Source organism: Cygnus olor, chromosome 1, assembly GCF_009769625.2.
Source record: "Cygnus olor isolate bCygOlo1 chromosome 1, bCygOlo1.pri.v2, whole genome shotgun sequence".
Lineage (NCBI taxonomy): Eukaryota > Metazoa > Chordata > Aves > Anseriformes > Anatidae > Cygnus > Cygnus olor.
The window spans coordinates 13,363,205-13,386,376 of record NC_049169.1 but is presented as its reverse complement, the minus strand read 5'-3'; the positions used below and the strand labels follow the sequence as shown (position 1 = coordinate 13,386,376).

General features: G+C 36.5%; 2 protein-coding genes and 1 long non-coding RNA gene across 3 annotated transcripts in view; 2 read left to right on the top strand and 1 right to left on the bottom strand.

Moving 5' to 3' along the window:
* Positions 1 to 505: 505 nt before the first annotated feature.
* Positions 506 to 9,251, bottom strand: ARMC10 (armadillo repeat containing 10). Its single transcript, XM_040544567.1, has 6 exons — positions 9,113 to 9,251; positions 7,750 to 7,901; positions 6,123 to 6,257; positions 4,641 to 4,817; positions 2,847 to 2,918; positions 506 to 1,326 (listed from the first exon to the last, which is right to left on the bottom strand). Exons 1-6 carry the CDS (start codon positions 9,234 to 9,236, stop codon positions 1,072 to 1,074), a joined length of 915 nt encoding a protein of 304 aa, XP_040400501.1. The 5' UTR covers positions 9,237 to 9,251; the 3' UTR covers positions 506 to 1,071.
* Positions 9,252 to 9,261: 10 nt separating this feature from the next.
* On the top strand, positions 9,262 to 12,712 carry LOC121063764. The gene is made up of 2 exons (XR_005816192.1): positions 9,262 to 9,748; positions 12,534 to 12,712. It is a non-coding gene; the product is annotated as an uncharacterized LOC121063764 (long non-coding RNA).
* A 2,152-nt stretch (positions 12,713 to 14,864) lies between these two features.
* The window catches only part of FBXL13 (F-box and leucine rich repeat protein 13), an 86,060-nt gene continuing 77,752 nt past the window's right edge, over positions 14,865 to 23,172 (top strand). The window contains 5 exon segments of the mRNA XM_040540893.1: positions 14,865 to 14,887; positions 15,816 to 15,936; positions 20,920 to 20,975; positions 22,544 to 22,578; positions 22,581 to 22,691. Of these exon segments, the coding sequence (XP_040396827.1) occupies positions 14,865 to 14,887; positions 15,816 to 15,936; positions 20,920 to 20,975; positions 22,544 to 22,578; positions 22,581 to 22,691 (346 nt within the window).

The following is a 23,172-nucleotide window of genomic DNA, read 5'->3' as shown; positions in this document are numbered from 1 at the left end:
TTTAATGTAAAGTGTTTACTACATGTTTTGTGTTCATCAATGAAACTTCCTTCAGTTTTCTTTACGATGTTTAGATGTATTCCACTTCATTTTGAATTGATGCTGCAGAGGTGATTGAAAATGTGTGGTGGCTAACTCAACAGAAGCACCTATTCCAATGATGTTGATGAGAGGAATAGAGCTCTCCAAGAGCTCCTCTCATTGAGTCTCTCCAAGCAGGCTTGAGGGCTTCCACAGAACAGGAAGCTTTTGTAAAAATGTGCATGATACTTATTTAATGAAGACAGTAAAGCAGAGCTGCAGATAATCTTAGACTCATAATAAAGTATTTTGAAAAATGTATGCTTTCCTTTAGAGTTATCACTTAAGGGAGATAAAAATCCTTATGATTTTGTTCAAGTATGGAAGCCTTCCACGTTGCCGTTAACTGCACTGCAGTTTAGCTAAATGGAATGGATATATTTTCATACTACATTTTCATATGCTTAGTATTCTCTGCAGTTAAGGTGGAAAAACAGCATTGAATAATTTTAATCTACAATTTTCCTTGAAAATACTATTTCTGCAGGAAGTCAGCGGTAGTTTGGCACTGTTTTTGTTTAAGATTTTCTAAGATTTGCCTGTAGCTTTTTAATAGATGTCAGATTAATAAAATGTAAATGCCTGAACTCTAAGTCCTGAATCTTTAATGCATCTTTAATGCATCATTCTATAGATACTCAACAGCTGTAAATACATAAGGCACAAAAACTCTGACATTGAGAATATTTAGATATTCTATATTTAAATATTTAGAATATTTAGACTTTATTCATCTTAAAATGTTCACTGTATATATAAAAGCTTTCATGCTTTAAACTGTGCCTCCCTCTGTTTACGTGTACCACCTGGATGGTGGTTTCTCAGAGCCAAAACTTACTGCTTTATCTCCTATGAGACATCTGTTATGCTCTCTCTATTAAATATATTGCAATCTCTTTTGTAACAACTGATTTGTGCCTAGTACTATTCAGTACTCTTTTATATCTAATCTTAAGATCAGATACTTTTGTCAGTCACTTTTAAAAATTACTATTGCGTTAATATTCTCACAACTTGCTCTTTCACTTCTGGATCAGGGTGATGCAATAAAGATGCCAGCTTCTGAGCAAATGGGGTAGAATCCCTGCAGAGTATAGAGAAAACTGAATCTTCACTGTATTGGTCCTGAATCATCGAGCCACCTTCATTGTTCACATTCTTTTTCAAGTTTGCTGCCAACACCAGGGCTCTAAGCAGAATATCTCTGTTTATACGGTTGTCAAAAAGTAACAGCAGTGATGGCACCTAGAATATTAAATAAAGAATCCATACTTAATCATCAGAAGATTTATTTAGATCTACTTAACATTAACTTTTAAAAAAATTGGGGAAAAAAAAAATCTTCACCCTCTAAAACAGCAGCTATGTAAACCGGAACTACATATGCTCCACAGCATGCATGTTTCCTCTTTAAAAAAGACTAGCTTGTGTGTGTATCACAGGCTAATCAATGCTTTGTACTTTCAGTCTCCAAAATACAGTGGTCTAGAAAATTCCTATCTGTGAGAGAGTCTGCTTTCATTATAAATAATGCTGGGTTTGCCCTCTGTGGTGATCTGAATGTTTGTATGTTAACATATAGAACAGAAAAAGATACACTTTTAGCAGAGAACTGAAGGTTTAGCTACCCTAATCTTGTGTTAGTCACGAAAATCTGGCAGTATCTAGACTAGCTCTGCTTTTGGCAGGTATGTCATAAAACAAAGTTTGATTTTTATATCAGCCATTGCATATTGTAAGGAACTTATTTTGGAGAGGAGAAGGAGGACGCAGAACCATTCCAGTCATAGATCTTTGTTTTGTTGTGAGGAAAGGATGTAACTGAAATAAACCTGTATGCCAAGTAGCAAGTATCAGATAAAGTTCTCCATGGAGACATAAGTAATGCACAAAGAGAGCTTATTTATAGTGCTTAGAGACAAAGATTTATGGATGCATTTGAGAAAGGAGGTGGGGATTTCAGTGGAATTTGATTTTGTTTGGTACAGACCGTTAGCTATTGAAACAGCTGTTGAAAACAATGATCTACAGTAGTGGTTGTATTTGAACTTTGTACCCTATCTTCAATCTATATACTGACTGCATGTCTGGAAAGGGTATTTTGAGCTTGTTTTTTAAACTCATGAGGGTACTTTGTATATTACTTTAAAAAGTTCACGGTACTGGTACTACCTCTGTGGTGGAAAGTAAGAACAGTCTTCAAATTGTTACTAATTATTTGGCTATAAACTAAAAGAGGGTAGGTTTATGTTAAATATAAGGAAGAAATCCTTTACTCTGAGGGCAGTGAGGCACAGGCTGCCCAGAGAAGCTGTGGATGCCCCATCCCTGGAAGTGTTCAAGGCCAGGCTGGATGGGGCTTTGGGCAACCTGGTCTCGTGTCCCTGCCCATGGCAGGGAGTTGGAACTGGATGACCTTTAAGGTCACTTCTAACCCAAACCATTTTGTGACTTGGAATAGTGCACAGGAAGTATGGCCAAGTGCCTTCAAATGCATATGCTCTGTGACTCTCCATTTGCAAGTAATACAGTCTGCAATTAATATAATCTGTAATACACTACAATCTAGAAGGCTAACCTGTGAAAGAATGTATACATCTAACTTTTAATTTTAACCATGTACTTGCTAAAATTTTACTCTGGAATTGCACATGTACTTGTAATATACTTAAATTCTTCTAATGCATTTACACATCTATACACATACACATATGTAATTGCTCAAAAAAAAAAGATAAAAATTAATGAAATAACAAGAACCTTACTTGAGCTCTGAGAAAATGTCTTGTCATGGCTGGATTTGCAGATAGGTTCAAAAGTACTTTCAAAACTTGGATCTGAAATGAGGAACATACAAGCTCATTGCAAGCTCTAAAACCAGAACATGTGAGAGCAGAAATTAGTGCTTCCTTATCTTCTTTAGCACTTTTGTCTGCCCACAACTTGCCCCGCCCTGTTTTACTGTAGTCCACTATCCTCTGATTTTTTCATAACAATTCCTTTCTTCTTAGAGTCTTTGAACACAAATTTTCAGTAAAGGAAGGAAAGATTCATGCAGTCAAGCTGCTGCTTTTAATATTGTCACCAGACTGCAATGACTCCAATATACTCTCTACTGACTTTTTTTTTTTAAGATGAAAAAGACTATAGAATCTGCCTTCTCTCAGGACTTCAGCTTTCACACAATTACATCAGCAAATTAAATGAATCAACTCACTCTGTAATCCAGTTTTATGCAATTCTTAAATACTGGACTGATACTTTCTTAGTATTTTAAAAGCAGGATATGACAGTGAAAAAAGATGCCAATCTAAAGAATAAGCAGATAAAGAGCAGGATTCAGAGAAAAAAAAAAAAGCAGGCTACTAAATTCTGATGCCCAGCAAATCCAGTTTATTTTTTCCATTATACTAAGAGGTGGGATTGTTCCTGATGAAATGTGTTTTCAACAAGCCAAAAGTATGTACTTACTCATTCACTTATGCGTCTGTGTTTTTCACAAGATGGACTAACACACTGTTCCTAAAAATCATTACGCGTGACATCCTTGTCTCTAAACTGGAGAGACATGGCTTTGATGGACGGACTGCTCCGTGCATAAGGAGTTGGCTGGATGGCTGCACTCAAACAGTTGCAGTCAATGGCTCAATGTCCAGGTGGAGACCGGTGACAAAAGGAATTCCACAGGGGTCAGTATTGGGACTGGTGCTGTTTGACATCTTTGTCAGCAACACGGACAGTGGGATCGAGTGCACCCTCACCAAGTCTGCTGATGACACCAAGCTGTGTGGTGCAGCCGACACACAGGAGGGAAGGGATGGCATCCAGAGGGACCTGGACAGGCCTGAGAGGTGGGCCTGTGCGAACCTCATGAGGTTCGACAAGGGCAAGGTCCTGCAGCTGGGCTGGGGCAATCCCAAGCACAAACACAGGCTGGGTAGAGAATGGATTGAGAACAGCTCTGAGCAGAAGGCCCTGGGGGAGCTGGTTGATGAAGAAACTCAACATTTGCAAGTCCCCATTTGAAGCTTTTCTCTTTCAATACTTCTGGCAATAATTCACAAATCATCACAGAATCACAAAGAATTTCCCATTGCAGCCACACAGTTGCAGGAGATGTAACAACCGTAAGGAAAGGAAATGGAGATCTTAGGTTATGGCAGCTTGGCGTGCTTCCCCAGAGATTCGTGCATCAGTGAAGCCTTTCACATGCAGATAGATCCTCCTTGCTCTGTGATGCAATTGCAATGTTTAGGAAGTAGAAGAGAATTCTAGAGTTGCTGTAGCAAAGGCATAGAGCAACAGCAGCGCACGCAGCACTGGTTTGCTACAGCTCTAGCCCGATGAATGCACTATCGAGATGCTCTTCCCTCTCCCCCTTATTCCTGAATCTACATAGAGAAAGTAATATTGATCCACACTTTACAGATTTTATGGACTGCTATCATCAAGGAATATTTGATTTTCTAAGCACAGTCTAAGCCACGTAACAAAAACAGTAGAAAGGAGGCTAGTAAAACAGCTTCATAACTGGTTTGTAAGAATACAGTACTCATTACCTGTGTCCTTTCAGATCCTTCCGAAAGCACACGAAGAAGGCATGGGATCTTGGTTATCATCTTATGGTGGTAGTCACTGGTAACAGACATATTCGTCAACAACCTGAGCCCAGCAAGCTGCAGATCAGAGTTCAGAGGGGCTGATTCAACATTCTTACAAACTTGCTCAATATATACCTAGGGAAAAAGGGAACGCTCCTTTTTAATACAAACATATTTTCTATTCACAAATAGTATCAATGGTCTAGCAACAGTAGCGTGAATTGAACACTGTTTGTTGAATACATGATCTGATCAAGGTACTTGGAAACAAGTACTTTGCTTTGTTTTGTTTTTAAAACACACAGGTACTCTGTTGGCCTGATAGAAGCAGACAGTACAGACTCATGCTAAATAACTTCCCTGAAGCGTAAATTACTCTGAAAACCCAAATTGCTTTGACTCCATTCTAGAAGTGGCATATTTCATTTAAGGAGTTGTTTCAAAAATGACTTAAAGGCCTTCTTAAATATTGAGATCAAGCTAATGGTAAGTCTTGGAATGACATCCCTTCTTCCAACTGTGTGGCCCATTCACTGGCATACTCCTCAAGAACAATGATGACAACTGACACTTGCAACTATTATTTACCTAGATTTCTTCTGGATGACAGCACACAATGAATCTTGGAGCCCTAACTAAGAAAAAAAAATACTTTGCATTTATCAAAGGAGTTATTTTCTACCTATATGCCTACATAAATGTTTTTCAATTGGCAAGCACCACTTCAAAAAAAAAGTTGCTCAGCACTAAAGATGCTGCAAATGATCACATACAGTCAAAATGTCTTTTTATCAAGCTAATGAAAAAATGACCAAAAGTCTTAAAACCTGCACATAAACTCACTGCTTGGACACTTCTTGATTAGATAATGTCAAAAATGGCTGCCTTTTTGATGGCTGGTCCTGTCTCATTCATACCATCTTTTGTATCTACCAGCCAGACTTGTTGCCATCATTACAGACTTATCTTTTAGGATTAAAATATCACAGTGAAAACTGCGTTGCAGACAAGCCCAAGGGATCAGTTACCATTTTATTCTCCAGTTCCTTTGCCTAGGTGTCACGCTAGGCTCAGCCTGCTACCCATCTTATTAAACAACTGTTGCTGATGTTCTAGACGTATTTGGAAATCATGTTGTCTCACATAATTTCACTATAAATTAACAGCACAATCTCTGTTCGGTGGCATTTGGTGAAAGCTAAACACAGGCTGTCTAGTTTCCTAAGTGTCTTTTTTTATAAAAGGAATTGCCAGTGTTACGATGCATTTTTAAGTCATCCATTTGGCCTTAGGATACACAGATCATCCAGATCTGATGTCTCATACGTCTAACCTCAAAACATTTTAGCATCCTTCCCTGTATTTAATAAATATGTTGAAAGCCCTGTACTATTTTCTGTGACTCAATTACTCTTATTTTTTTCCCTGTACGAAACTTACCTGTATCTCTTCCTGATTTTTAATATTCATACTCAAATTATTAAGTGCATTTAGTGCTTTTTCTGTAACTTTGGGAACACAACCTGAGAGCATCCCTCCAATAACAGAAAGGCCATCCAAATTTCGAATTATATCCTGAAATATAAAATACACATAATAAGATTACTACGATTTTTAAATTAAGTGCTGAAGGCTTTACTCAAAGTTTCTGTTTTAATCCACATGGAATGTGTGAATGACTTCCACATGACAGACTACTTTGTTTAGAGAGTGTTAGCAGTTTGTTATTTCTTTATGTTATCATCCCATACAAAAATAAACTATGTATGGCATTTATTTTGAAACTATTACCAGCTTACAGTATCAAAAACATGTTGGAAAGTAATTTCATTTCACAGACATCAATACCATACATCCTTCTGAAGAGCTGCTCAGAAAATAATAGAATTTTGAAGAGCTTGCAAGTTCAGACAGCTCCTAAAGCTGGTAGAAAAATATCCGTTATGCTTTGCTTGTGCTAAGTGGGAGAAGGATTTGATACAGCTTGTTAATTCTAAGATGTGCAATCACTAAGCTGCCCTTTGACTTTGAATATATTGCTTCCACTGAAATTACCAATAGTCCTGCTTAGGGTCAAAGTATAATTTGATGTTATTTGGCAATGGCATAATGCCTTTACTTCTAAAACTTGGTGCAAAGAATGCTTAAAGCATCTCAGATTATGCAAAATCAAAGGTAATTATTGCATATCAAGTTTATAGAATAGTTGAGACAATGAACAGGTCACAGTACCTAATAGTCCTGTCCGATCAGAAGAGAGTTTCAAGATGCAGCTTTATATTATTACAAGTAGAAATTATAATACTTTGTCTTTCTTTTCCCTTACACTTAGTGAATTGGTCTTTTGGTGATTTAATGACTTCTAAATGAGAAAAAAGATAAAAATAAAAACTGTTTTCAAGAGAATGGAAATGGGTCTTGATTCAGTTACATTGTGTTCTGAGAGATTTCTATTAGGAAAAGAGTTTTAAGCAGCCAGAATAGACAGCTGTCATAAGTTCCATACAAAAATAAAAAGAAAAAAAATGGAGTGTGTGTGGGGGCAACCCTGGAGGTTAAGCCTTTACAAATACATGAAAATGTGCATCCATCTCAAAGCTTTCCTGCATCATATTCCCAATTGAATTGAAGAGACTTAGTTGGGAAGCTACTAAGATGCAAATGGCATGCAACTTTATAAACATAAAGAACTACATTAAATTATCTCAGTAGATTTCAGATCAGATCCTGAAATTATTTGTCTCAAATTCAACCCTTTAATTAACATTACACAACTGTAAGCAACAAAATATATAAAGATATTTACAGTACTTTGAAAACACAGAATGCTGTACAAAGTTGTATAAATGTAATTTGTACAAAGATTAAGCTTAGATAAAACTTCTAAGGCTGGTAAATTACATTCTTTGTACTAGCAGGAAATAAAGGCATAGACATAAAATGGATTTTGGAACACAAGATAACCTAGCTCTCAGTCTTGTGTCTCAGTCTTCAGCAAAACAGCACCTTTCATTTTCCATACCGACTGGTATTGAAACACCATTGTTTTCTACAAAACAATACTTACTTGATTTACAGAGAAGGCGGCACTGTTGCTGAGAGTGATTAAAGCTTGCTCTTGAATTAATGGATCATCTGTGGCCTGGAGCAAATGAATAAGTTTCTGTAGAGCATCCGCATCCATGGTATGGGGTGACTCTGGAGGACTTTTTTCTGTCACTGTTTAAAAATTAAATGAAATACTTAATAACATTTCACTTAGTTACCACTGAATGCTTTTTTACCAAGCTGAGCCCTAGCTCTTAGTTATAGTACATATTGTTCTGAGTTTGACTGTACCCAACCACCATATCATAGCAAAAAGATTCTGTTTTACCACAGCAGGACTCCCATCCTCTTTCCTGAATCCCATGGCTACTTCTTTTCAAAGTAGGAAAAAAAAAAAAAAAGGAGTATTAAACAGAGCTTGGTGTACATTACTCTTTGGTTAACCAACAGCAAACCTCCCATTCAAAATTATAAGGAATATTCACCAAACATGCTAATTTTTTTCTAATGTTCCCTGAAATGAAACGTGGAGATGTCTGAACACTGTGGGAAAAGAGAATAAAACTTCTGATTTGAGGACTACTATTTCCAGAAATTATGCTAATAACATTTTGCCAGTAAACTGAGGTTCTTTGACAAAGTAACAGCCAAAATATTAAGAATGCTGCTGTTCACAGAGTGCAGTCACTCGGCTAACTGAGGAAGGCCACTTCTCAGTCAGAATGATGCTATGGAGTACCTGGCTTTCAAAAAAGAGTGACACTAGTGACAACAAGGACCATTTTCAACCAGGTTGGAGGCAGAACTATTTAGGTAGCTGAACTGTCTGAAGGCCCAATCTGTGACTACTGGACTAGTCACGGATGGCTGGAAATGACTTTTGAAAGCCAAGAAATCCTTCACAGGTTCTCATATTTGCTGCCAGCACTTCCTCAGGCAAACACCATAGTATTCCTTGATTTAAAAAAAAAATAAATAAATATATAAAATCAAAGTAAATTATGACAATCCGACAGCTAGCTTGGAAAACAAACTAAATTGGTTCTTATCTGCACTTTCACATTGCAAGTTCCTTCAGGCCCACTTTGCTTAGCTTTGAATTATGGGGGAACACAGCTTCAACACCAGAACAGCATATAAGCCTGTTAAGTTGACACATCGATTGTATATACATTTAGGGGAATTAAAAATGCGTATATTTGAGGGTGGTTGTTGTGTTTTTTTTAAATAACGCATCCTCTGCAGAGCCCTGTAGGGGCACCCCTTCACCCGGAGCCCACCCCATGCCACACACGGCGGCTTCTCCTCGCGGCTCGGGGCCTCTCCCAGCCGCTGAAGGCAACCGAGCCCCCGGCCCTGCCGCCAACCCCTCCCCGCCTCACCTGCGGGCGGCCCCCGCCGGCTCCCCCCGCCCGCCGCCCGCCGCCACAGGCAGTAGCAGGCGGCGGCCCCGAGCACGAGCCCGGCCGCGGCCGCCCTCACAACCGCCCCCCGCCGCTCCCCCATCGCCCCGGCCGCGGAAGCAGCCGCCCCATCCGGCACCGCCCCGCCGCCGGGGGGAAGCCGAGGGGGCTGAGGGAGATGAAGAAACTGAGGGAGATGAAGGAGATGAAGGGACATGAAGGGCTGAAGGGCGCCGGGCATTGCCGTACCTCAGCGCGGCTTCAGCTTTCGCGGCGCACAGCAGCCGCGAAGAGCCTTTGTGAGACACTTGGGAGAAAAAGGAGAATGCACTTTTTTATTGCTATTATTTTTATTTTTAACTATTCGTCTATTTACAGAGACCACTAAAAACAAACATAATAAAGTCTTAACAAAATACACCAACACATTAGAAATAAACGCGTTGAAAATATTCGCCCCGGGGGTGCTGCTGACCACCCCCTCGCCCTGCCTGCTCTCCTTTACTTCAGACACCGACGGGTGGTGCCCCGGCTGCCGCCCGCAGCCCCGCAGGGCCCGCCGCCATGGCGCCCCTCAGCACCTCCGGGCCTGCCTCTGCCGCCGCCACCGACGAGGTAATGGCGGAGGCCTCGCCTCAGCTCCGCGTCTGAGCCGGACACCTCGGGAAAGCGGGACCCTGAGCTTCCCCGTCAGCACGGAGGGAAGCACCGAGCTGCTTTGGCACCTTCCAAGATTTGATAAAGTTCTTTGGGTTTGGTTATGGAAATGCTTTTAGGTTTAAGGAGGAAACTGGCGTGTTCAGCGGCTGCGTACTTTCCTTCTTGCTGAGCGCTGTGTGTAGTTTGCGTATTTTATGGCCTGTCAAAAATGGCAGTGGGCCACGTTTTGGGTATTGGTGGATTAGAGGCTTATTGACACAGGAGGAAATAAATTTCCATGAAACATTAGGGCGTAAAAGCATGTCACAACATGAAGGACTGCAGAGCAAACAGTTTGTATTTCCAGCTTCAGCATTCTTCCCTATTCTCTATATTTCTTTGGTTTCTTCCCTTTTTACCTATGTCAGTTTCACCTCTGTCTAGTTCAAAGTCTGCAGCAGCCCTTTTGCAGTTTCCTTGAATAATAACAATACAAAAAAGCAGTTTAAGAGTCATCCTGATACTTTTCAGGTACCAAAAATAGACCCCACTTGCAAGCAGCTATTACAGCCAGGATTTCCATGGAAACAGTCATAAAAAATACAGAGCCAATTAGAATAATTATGGAGCAGCACGCCAAGCAGACTGAGTACCTCTCATGAGAATCCTTCTCTTGATCATTCTTTCTTTTTTTTTTTTTTTTTTTTTGTTTTAAGCTCAGAAAAACATAAGATAAAATGTATCTTATGCTTACGGTGTATTTCTTGATTCGGCACTTCAAAAATAGCTGTAATTTACATTTCCAAGCAAAAGTTATAAATACCTTTATAGCAATAGTGGCATTAAGTTAATAAACTAAAAATGAAAGAACTCAGGTTCAGATTAAAGGGAGTTTCTTAAGGGAAAGAGCCAGTTATAAAATTAGTCTCTGTTAGATCTTTTAATCTTTTTTTTTTTTCCCTTTTTTCTTAGATATTGATGCTCACTAATGCCCAGTCATATTTTTAAGTTATTATATTTTCATTTCTTTATGAGGTTACAGTATGCTTGGTACAACGATAAATTAAATGATACTGGTTCCTATATTAAGGAACGTCAAAGCTAAACTGGGATCTATGAACATTTATGTAAATATTCTCAAAATTAAGAAGGATATGGAGTTATAAAATGGACATTTGCTTAAGTCATTTTATGATTAGGTTGTGGTTTGAACATGGTCCAGACACAGTTGGAGTCCAAATAATTGTGTCCAAATAATTTGGGATTCCCTGCTGCGTCTGATTCTTTCATTCCTGTGTGATCTCTGTCTTTCAGATCCCATCCAGATTTACTTTTAAACTATAACCATAAAAAGTTAGGTAAACTATAATCCTGCAAATAGTATATATATGATGATGACTTTCACTGCTATGAGTAGCTGTGTTCATGCAATGTTAAAATTAAATTTGCATGAAGAACTGGCTCAATATTTTTCTGCCATATGACCCAGTTTAATTTTGCCATGAAGGATAAATCACTAAACTATTAGGAAGAGGAATGGGAAGTTCAAGGATTATGACTGGAATAGAGAAGCCTTTGAGGGTAATCAGGCTTTCTAGTCAGGATTAGTGGAAAACTGAAGGTCACGGCCAGTCCTGGCCTCATTGTGTTTCACACACCTTCCTCTTTCTTTCTCTTCTGCTTTCAGGAATAGCAGCAGCAGCAGACCAGACCTGGGTCTCCAGAATAGATAAAGCTGACAACTGTTTTGTCACATTTTTGCATCAATTTTGTTATCAGTGGTAGTTATCAGTGGTAATCTGCTGTAGGCTGCTGCCCACCTTGCTGGAACTCATCCCAGGGATGCAAGCTTTTACTGTCTTTGCTAAAGTGCATCTGGTTTACAATGTATTCTCCTACTGCAGGTAGACATGAAGTAATTATAATCCTGCATTGACATTTAAGTAAGGTGTCATGGTAGATCTAAAATGTAAACAGTAATTTGAATATGCGACGAGCAGCATGTCATCAGCACAGGACCTAACACATTTGTACCAACAAAACAAAATAACAAAATTAATATATATATTTTATTTATTTATTTTTACATTGAGCTCACATACTACTACTTGCAATAGTCAACATCATTGTAAGGCTTAGAAACCTTGGTAATGACTTGGGATATTATGTTGTGCTTGGTGCTGTACGTATATCAAAAGATGTTCTCTGCCCAAGTGCCTTCTAAGCAGTTGGTGAGTCAGCAAATGGATGTAAGAAACACAAATGGACATTAAAAACACACAGACACTGTAAGATCATTACTGGTGAGCTGGAGTTGCAGTAGTCACAACACATCGAAAGTAACAAAGGTCAAGGGCTTTTATCCAATCTTCACGCAAAAAAAAAAAAAAAAGAAAAAAAAAGTTTGTTGTGGACCTTCATTAGTTCATTTTCCAAAATTTGACAGGATACAGCCTCTTCATTTTAATAGGTGTTTTTGGAAAAGCACTGCAGATTATGAAGGTTTGCAAGAAAGCAACAGGAGCTGTTAGCTAAACCACACTCAGTGGCATCTACTGATTCTGGATAGTTTATGGGATTTTGGAGAATCATAAAGATTAAAAATTGCTATATCTCTAATAAATTACTATGAAGAAGCTGTGTTGATTTTGTCCTGGACTAGAAGTAAGAGAAAATAAAGAAAATATATGACTGTTAAGAATTGTTGGTAAAAGTGAATCTGTTGCATTTAGATTACCTGTTTTTTTGTTTGTTTTTTTAGGCATAGAACACAGATCTTGAAACTATGAAAAGTTCTTTTGCTTTGGAAAACATTATATACAAGAAATGGATGTTCCTTTGTCATCTTAGAGAGTGTTTTCTAAGGCACAGCTGACAGTTATCACCCATGCCATCCTGTCACGTTATTTTTTGTGTTGAAAATAAATGGAAGTTACTGTTGCAATGTCTGTTAACAAAACTATTGTTCTGTGTACTGAGGTCATTTCAATGGCAAAAAAGTGTCACAGCTAAAGAGTTTGTAAAGCTTCTTGGATATCAGGTATTTTTGTTCAGCTGCTGATTCCTAATAGCTTTCTATTTCACACATGAATAAGAAGTAGGAATATATTTACATATGTAGGTATGAATGTATTTTTAACAGCTGCTAAAAGCATGCAGAAAAGGGCTTTAAAATGATTCTTCCATTACTAAGCTGTGTAGCATTAAATTGAATGCTAAACAATTTTTTTTCTTTGTGAACTTTTAAACAACAGATGACCTTTGTCAGATTGCTGAACAGAGGCACTTCATAGGAAGATTGACCTAAATAACTGATAAATGTACTTCAGCAGTTTTCTTGATTTTTTAAAAAAGAATTCATAGAATCATAGAATATCCCAAGTTGGAAGGGACCCGCAAGGACCATCGAGTCCAACTCCTGGCTCCACACGGAACCACCCAAAAATCAGACCATGTGTCTGAGAGCACTGTCCAAACGCTTCTTGAACTCCATCAGGCTCGGTGCTGCCTGGGGAGCCTGTCCCACTGCCCGACCACCCTCTGGGTGCAGAACCTTTCCCTAACACCCAGCCCGACCCTCCCTTGTCCCAGCTCCATGCCGTTCCCTCGGGTCCTGTCGCTGTCCCCAGAGAGCAGAGCTCAGCGCCTGCCCCTCCGCTCCCTTCGTGAGGGAGCTGCAGGCCGCCATGAGGCCTCCCCTCAGCCTGCTCTGCTCTGGACTGAACAAACCCAGGGACCTCAGCCGCTCCTCATACATCTTGACCTCCAACCATCTTTGTACACTTTGTACATCTTTGGACACATCCTTTGGACACTCTCTAACAGTTTTATACCTTTCTTACACTGTGGCACCCAAACCTGCATGCAGTACTGGAGGTGAAGCCGCACCAGTGCAGAGCAGAGCAGGACAATCCCTTCCCTTTACTGGCTGGCGGTGCGGTGCCTAATAAGTCTAATAGAAATAGCCAGACATGCAGATTTGGACTAATTTTTTCTTTTTTAAATTTCACACCTGGCCCAATTATCACTGAAGATTACCTGAATGAGAATGACAAGACCATGTGCTACAATTCCTTTCCTTACCTAGGCTTTATAAAGAAATTCTCAAATAAGTTAAATAGAGGCCTTGCAGTCCAGTGTCTTGTTGGATATTTTGGATTTTCTGTGTTAGATCTTTCATAAATTCCAATGGAAAAATAGTTGCTTGTGTTCTTTTGAAAAGTTAAAAAGAAAAGAAAGTAAGTAAAGCTCATAATAATAAAAATTGGGACTCATATGGCAGACAGATCCTGGCTTGATCCAGGAGAGGGAGTAGCTGAACAACCTTAGGATTGGCTTTGGAAAATCTATCCACAGGAGAATTTGTGAAGAATGCTATATAGCTGCCTGCATATTATTTAAAATGGTATTATTTGTCATGTTTTACAACCATGTGTTAGATTTATATTTTCTTAATATAATCCACCATCGAGATATACCTTGAAAATTAAACTTTTATTAAGAGCCCTGAATAGATGTTATGGTTGTAATTAGTGCGTTAATTAGTATTATTAAATATTCAAGGTGTGTAAATTGAAGATAGTTGCCCTTCATTGTGTCTGTGCATAAATAAATATTTTGCTTTGCCTTTTTATTAGTAATCTTAACTTGTAGGCATGTAAAAATACAGCACATACGCATGGCCAAAAAGGTCTGTTAATGTGCATCTATGTTCCAACTCTCAGTGATCTCTTACCCCAAACTGCTCTGCAAAGTCACAAATCATTTGAATTTGTACAGTAAGTCAATACATTCCTGCATTGACTTGATCCATCAAATATGTAGGAATTGCTCCAGATATTTCCTGTTTTTAATATTTAGTTTTATCGTTACATAGATCAGTTGTATTACAGTAATAGAATCAATATGGATGTTAGAAAATGAAGTATTTCTTCTCCCAGAGTGCATATGTAAAAAGACATGGTTTTGGAAAATTAGCTGTAACTGGACAGCGAGATTGCATCGTCAGAATTTTGGTGATGAGCTTACAGAGACTAGGCCAGACTGAATGGCAAAATTGAGACAAGGAGATTTAGTACCATCCAGCTGAACCATGGAGAATGACAGTAGTGAAAAGTGGGCTGAGACAAAGAAAAGTAGTTTTCTAAGTGTCAGGGCTGGAAGAAAATCTAAAAACTCAGGTGTTGGTTTTGTGGTAACTGTTAAAAGCTAGTTTCTTGGTAACCAACAGAGGGAAATATAAGCATAACAATGTGTCCCAGGATAAAATCTTTTGCATTAATGTAGATTGGTGTTTCATCAAAAATACACAGTCATGTTCTGAAATTTTTACCTGGAAAACAACCTTCTAATTTATCATTTCTATTAAATATTCATTTAAATAACCAGACTTCGCCCATATGCTTTTAAAAATCAATATAATTTAGCAGTTCTTCCTGTATGTGAGCTCACAACCCAAAAATAAATGAACTACATCCTTTAGCTGAAGACAGCTAAATGCAAGTGAGAAAAACAGTTAATCAGTTATTGTGCATTATTCCTAAAATGTAATGCAAAGTAGTGTGGTTACAATCTTGAAAAGCAAATCTTACTATAAACTTTGTTTTGTTTTCAGTATTTGTTACAAGATTGGTTTCTGGTCATGTTTCCCAATTCAACATATTCTTAGCTGCACAGAGTTAATCGTGCTTTAAATTCTCTGTGTGTGTGTGTTTTTTTTCCTTTTATTAAAAAATAAAAGTATCCAATTTCACAAATATTCTTTTTTTAATGCACGTTTAAAATGAAATTATTAGTAGGAGTAGTTACAGAAATACCGCATATTTTATTACTATCCTAAACCTAGTGCTTTGAAGTCTAGCAACTGAAATATGATGATACATGCAATATTCCATTTAAAATATAAATGAAATTAAAGGTTAGTGATAAGAATAAATGCCTCTATTTTACAATATTTAAAAAGAAGCTGGTAGTCTTGGATTTATTTTAATATTTTCATATCTAGACGCTTCTTTACTGTTAACACAAAGATACTAATTTGCAGTTTCTTTTTGCCGGCTCTGCTTTGTGGTGTAATTGCTTTGCATCCAGAAGACCCGCTTACATTTTTAGAAGAAAAGCTCAGAGAAATAATGTAAAAGGGAATAGATTCTGTATTATGGTATGTATTAAATTGTGTGTATGTTATGTGGTTTATAATACTGAACTTGGACTTCAAAATGCTGATGCCATTTGTTGTGTAGACTGCATGTTGAATATAAATATTAATGGCACGCAATACTGCAAATACAGTGAGACTGATATTGGAGGTACTTTCTAAAAACATTGCAAATCCTTTTCTTTTGATATCTTTTTTTTTTTTTTTTTTTTTTTTTTGTCTAAAGAATACATAATGAATATGACTTCTACTTAATGTTCCTCAAAAACCTTTACTTATGCGGTAGTTAAACTGAGGCAGTGTTACTTGTTATAACATCATTGCAGTCAATGACGTATTACGTATACAAACCATGGATAAATCATTAATTGTACTATTTTTTCTCTTCCCTGTGTGGTCTTTCACTCTTGTAAGTGAAGTCATCACAGCACAAGATAAAAGAGACTGAGTATTTAATTCTGCTTACACTGTATTCTTAGAGAGTAGAGATTGACTTAAATGGAAGCAAGCTTTGGCCACTAAAATATGCTTATCAAAATGTATGCAACTAGTACAGGCTACAAATGCCATCCGATTATTTTGTTGTTGTTGTTAAAATGTGTTTTACAGGAAGTGTTTTTTTCTCCGACTTTTTGCCCACTGTTAAGAAAAAAAATAATAAAAAAATAAATCTTGTTTACTTTATGGTTAGTCTGTAGCTGACAAAAGAGAAAAAGCATGTATATGTATTTTTCGCTTACTCTACAGAAAACAGTGTTTAGAGTTTTGCATTAGATTTGAATATTGTAAGATTGTATGTTCTTACCCTTTTCTGAAGCACGTTCAGCTGTTGGTGCAGCTCATGTGAAACTGATTTTCCTCTCCTGCTTTAACTTTCACATATAGATGAGTTGAGGTGTGTTTCAATAAAAGTTGTGTTTGTAAATATGTGGTCTCTGAGATTACAAATTCTAGACCATGAGTGAAGAGAACAAACTATAGTGATATTTGCTTTGACATGAATCACTAAGAAGATGAAGTACCCTTTTTCTTTTTTTTTTTTTTACTAGCTGGACTTCATCCAAGAATGCAGTATCATTTGTAAACATGCATTATGAAGTCTGATATTTTATGATATAATCAGGAATAAGCTGTGAGAAAACTTTAAATACTGAGAAGAACTTCTGAGATTGTAATGTAAGGGAACAGGAAGAAAAGAAAAAAAATGAAGAAAAGTTCATAGCTATGCAGACACCTGGAGGGAAATCTCAGGTAGTGAAAGAGCTTTGTACAGGAAGGAGATGGAAGGCTTTAATTCAATATGTATTAAATTTTGTGTTACAGGTAAAGTCTATACTATATAATTGTTTTAGAGCTCAGCTTAATTGGGTCTGCTGTCATTGATAGAACCTTTGGTAAGGGACTGTTCTATTGTGGTATGAATTCTGTAAAATCATTGTCAGAAAATTGCCACGTTCATCACTGGATTAAAACTGACCCCAAAAGAAACTGCTGATCTATTTATATGGGAGCTAGAAAAACATAAAGAAAGATTGATGGAAAAAAAAAAAAAAAAAAAAAAGGAAGGGAATATAATGGATAAAGTCATGGTTAATGCTAAAAAAATTATGCATCTTTTGCAATGTGAAGAAACTCTAATTTCATAGGGTTAACCAGTGAGGCACTCAGGGACTTATCTTGCTTACATATTCTGTGCAATTGTCACTTCTGGTTGAATTTTCAGTAGGAGGTGGATAATAAATCCTTACTCTTTGGGCCCATATCAGCAGGGATCTCAGGAGTTGTCTGGAGCCCAGATACTCTGCATGCACTCAGGCTGATTTAGATACATTGTGGTAGCAGATAAAATCGTTACAGTGAGTGATGCAGATTTGTGCTCTTATTGTATCCTTCCCAGGGAGTAACAGAATTACTCGTATCACAGGGTGCATCAACAGCCTGAATGATGAGATTTTATTGTTTACATTATTTATGACGTCTTTCCTAAAAGTTGAAAAATGACTTGATTTTTCTTTTAATTTTGGCCCTCTGGTAAATACTTTTCATTTCCATAGTTTTCACAGATGCATAACGCAACATATTCTTTTTAAATTTTGGCACTTGCAGTGTGTTATCTGTATTTTAAAATTAAAACAAAACAGTTTCCTACCTGAACGTGCCATGGCCTGTCTGCAACAGCATGAAACATTGCTTCAACTGCTGAAAATATGACACATCTGTTAATTAAATATTAATTCCGGGTTGGATGTGGCCCTGGGCGACCTGATATAGTGTGTGGAACCCCTGCCATGGGGTTGGAACTGGGTGATGCTTAAGGTCTTTTCTAACACAGGCCGTTCTATGATTCTATGAAGATGAGAAACAAAGTAGTATAATCTGATAGGAAGTGACTAAGACATTGAATATGTTGAACTGTGATGTACACAGTATTTCGAAATAGCTCTAAGAGTAGCATTAAACATGGTCATTTGTTTTTGCATTTTGTAAACATTTTAAAATGTCTGCTGTAATTTGTAATTGAATTGTAATGAAAGTGATGCAGGTCTTAATCCTTCAATAATAAAGTTAAGTATCATAACATGTAACTATAATCTATTAACTATAAAGAAAAGATGCATTTTCTTTTCAGGATAATAATATTGTTAGTATAACTTAATTCCTTTTTGAAGGAATCTGTGTATTGATCCATTTTTATACTCAAAGATTTCAGAACACTCTTTTTGGACTAGATAGTGAACAACTGGTAAAAATCTGTGAACGTTTGCATTAACTCTGTACTGTGGACAAATTTTCCAATACCAAATATTCAAATTCTGTTTTTAAGTCTTCTCATGTTTTTATACCTAATGCCAGGAATGTGACACTTTGCATTTCTTTCTATTGATACTGATTTGCAATCTTCCATAAGTTAATGTAATGGGAGATGAGCATAGCATCTAGGGTTATGGTAGGAAACAGGTAGTACCTTTTTCATATTTTGTCATAATTTAAAAAAAGTTCCAGTGGATCCAGTTTCAATATATCTTTTTTCTATGCATTATTTGGTTTCACTTACTCTGATTCCACTAAATAGTGTTATAAAATCATTAAATAATGAAGTGAATAAACTGTGCATTGACACAGGATAACTATTTGTAGATAAAGTATGTCTGGTAGTATTTCTGATCACTGCAGCCAGCTATAATGGCATGGTTTGTATTTATGTTAGTAAATTATCTATTTTTCTTGGGGTGCACATGCAGACTGCCTGTAGTATATGGTCCCTGGATTGTTCTAATTATCAAACCATGACCAGGAAATTTTCAAGGAAGAGCTAGATGGCAAAGGTTAAATATGTATGAGGGAATGTTTGAACAGTTTAGTAATACAGACACTTGTGTCGGACACAGGACAGACTATCTGAAGTGTTTCTCAGCATACTTAAATTCACTAACCTTACAGATTCATTCGGTTGTAGTTTACACATTTTAAATACACTGAAAATTTAATTGCTTTATTTTATACATAAAGTGTAATAAACATTCAAAATGTGGATATATTTAAAATACTTGTCTTATAGATTCATGTCTATACCTTAGTGTAGCTCAGCAAAACTAAATCCTGTTACAACTGTCATTCTAATTCTAACAGATACTGTTAAATATTATTTTATAGAATAAATGGTCATATTGACATTCTGTTGTATTGGTTATGCTACATTGAATTGCATTACTTGACTTTTCTGATACATGTTTAGGCAGAGGTCAAGGATACTAAATAATGAAAATAACTCGATAAAGATTTTCTGACAACAATTTTCTTTTATTTTTTAATATGGACATGTGTACCTTTGTTCTGTCTTCCCTTAGAAACTCTGCATTATTTAACACTCTGCAGGATTACGCATATGAACCTAAAATTACTCTTAAACTGAAACGTCTTGAAAAGTGCTATCAACACTAATAATGAATAGTTACAGTTAAAGCATAGTGTTATTGTACATAAAGCAATAAAGAGGCAAACATTTTGGTTTTACTGATCCAAATAACATCAGCATTAAATAGAAGAACTGTTATTTTAAGACATCCAGAGAAGAAAGCTGCCATATGACCATGCAAAGAAGCAGTCTAACCAATTTAGTCAGTATGTTGACATGCGTTATAACCCGTTTTTTCTTAGTTATCTCTGTATAACTCTATTCAATTTTGTATTCTCAGTATGTCTATACTATGAATTTGCTGCAATTTCATTTCAGCTGCTTCCTTCTTCCAAGCGTTCATATGTTATATTAATCAGTGTAAAAGTAGAATGATTGATTTATGCAGTATTCATGTAAATAAACATACATGTTGCAGTGAAATCCTCTCATAGATTTTCTAAGGAATAAGAACAATAAAAGACATAAGAACTAGTATTTTCTAATTCTAAGGCCCAGTTGCTCTTTTCTCATTTCTCAAACATTCAATTTTTTTTTTTTTTACAGGCATATTCTTATGTGACCATAGCCCACAGTCTTTTACAATTTTGATTTTTCAGAAGTTCAAAAGGATTATTAAAATAAATATGGGTTAGACTCATGTGACAAATGGTTTTCATAGTAATGGGTCATAGAAAGATTCATGCAGAGAATAAAGTGTTTCTTTAATATGCTTAATTGCTGGATAAAGTTGATCAATCGAAGAGTGGATTTGAGGGATGAAAGACAGTTTCAGTTAGATCAAGCCTTCCCACAAGCACACACATTATTTCTGTTTCATATGCTAATTTAGCTCTCCCTTTAATTGTATGTATTAAAACAGAGGTGTAATTTGGTAGCAGAAGTACTTCTAACTATAAACAGAAAATTATACCTGAACATTGATCTCTTTTAAATAGATAGTTTAATTTGCACCAATGAACATGGAAAATAATAATATAAAATTTCTTATTTTTCTCTAACATTTAAATATTCGTAATACAGTACTGTTTTGTGTATTAATGCCACAAATAAATTGTTTAAATGATGGAAGAGTTATGTACCAAAGCATGAAACTTTTACAGCAGAAACTTAATGAAGCTGTATTTTGGGTAAGTATATACATTTTATGGATAACTCAGGAATATCTTTGGAAAAATCCTTTATCAAAGGAATATTTGTGTAGCTCCTCTGGGGAAGGAAAAGGTTTTCATTTTAATAAAACAACATGAAGAGAGATCAGAAACTTAGATTTAGTTTTATTTTTCTTTGGGAATGTTATTTTATGTTGAATCTAGTAAATTCTGAATTTCTGCCTATTTCAGACCTGAACCAAGTCTACTGACATTTTTATGCTTTGATCAGCTGTATTTGCCAGGGACATGATAATATACCCAGGAATAAAAGTATAATTTGAGTTTAGGTTTGTAACTGACAGATCCAGGTTCTCTTCAGCTCTTTCTTCAGTTTCCATTATTCCTGGGAATAACTAATTCAGACTTTCTGTAATCCAACCTTTCCTCTCAAAAAATGGGGATAATACATAGGTATGTTTTCAAACACAATAAACACAACTAAACATATTCACTTGTTTCTTTATTATAAGCCCATAAAACTTTGTTAGGAACACTAGTGTAAATCCTTACTAAGAATCACAGTCATAGGACTAGTAGGGAGGTCAAGGCTTTGCAAGCTATACCTACGTTAGCCTTGGTGAGCATTTCTTTACCCTGATTTTAGTGATCTGAAAAATTGCAAGTATTGGAGACATGAAAATCTCTGCAGTCAGTTTATTCCATTACTTCATAATCCTTTCTACTGGAAATATTTTCCAGTATATGCCAAGGACATGGACAATTATTCCTTTTTTGCTTTTCAGCAACATTTTGAAGATTGTCTGAGCGAACAGTTTTGTTTAATTGTCATAGAAGTTGGACTGGAACCATAGAATGTTCCATTCATTATTGCTCCAACTATATTAAATGAAATGATTTTTTTTTTTAGTCCAAAATAAGGGAGATGTTGGCAAATGCAAGTAGTCTTGTAAGGTCTAATTTATTCAATAGTCTTTTCAGCAAATCAGATAAGGCAAGTTACTGTATTTTAATGTGTCAGTGACCTATGAGTCATATGAAATGCATTTTTTATTCTAAATCTAATTACATCTTATTGCTTCACATAGAAGGGAAATGGGATTTTTACCAAAGCTTAAAATTGTTAAGATATAGATTGAGTTTTTATACTATTCTATTAAGTTTAATTGGATTGGAAAGAAGATGTAAATAACATTTACATGGTCCAAGTTCAGGGAACCAGTTAAGCAAATGCACGCATCTAGCATTTTTAAATTTATGTGTGTAAATATTCAAAAGTCCTTCCATAAATATGGATCCACACATTAAAGTGTAGCTGACAGCAGAAGGAATATATTATGGTGAAAGCAAACAGGTTTTTATTGTTTTATAATGTAGAATATTAAGAAAAAGTAGAAATTTTATTAAAATCAGTAACTAGCAATGCGTTTTTTATTCAAATGAAATACCAAATAGCATTTCTATTCAGAAATCTATACTGATGAGCTTGACTGCTTTGTGTTTGAAAGCAAATTGCAGTTTTGTAGATTTTTACCTCATTCAGGTTGGGAGCCATATTAAATTATTCATTCTGTTTTAAAAATCAGAGGATGGATAAAATACAATCTGCTGAGAAAGAACAAAAGAAAAAGGCAGAGCAGAAGATGGCTCTAGCAGTCCATTATAACGTCCAAATCTTAATAATTATACAGAAGTGGAGCATGTGGGTTCAGATTCAGAAGGAGAAGATGGCATGTAAGTCTATATATTTGTTTTGCATAAGACAAAAATACATGTTATGTAAAAGAAAATTAAGGTGTATAAATTAAATATGCTTGCTCCAACACTTTATCCTTTTGCTGGGGTGTATTGCAGGTTGCTATTCATTGGTTGACCTGGGGCAACCTGGTGCTGTGAATGTCGTGAGAGGCAGTGGTTCCCTGCATTGCTTTGTGAGGACAGATGGTGCTGGTACTCTTCTCTAAATATCAGTGATGCTGATGCAAAGTAGACTTGAGAGGTGTTAGGAAAGTGGAGTATATGTCAGAAGTACAGTACGGAGTGGGTCAGTATGGTTTCTGGGAAGTGAAGAGTACAGTGATAGGGATAAAACAGGAGGGATAAGAGTCACAGACTTGGCTTCAATTACAGGGAATTCTTCATGGGAAGTTGAGAAGGAGTGAAGCTCAAAATAAAAAAAAAAATGTCAGAAGAGAGAAGAAATAAATGCTTTGTT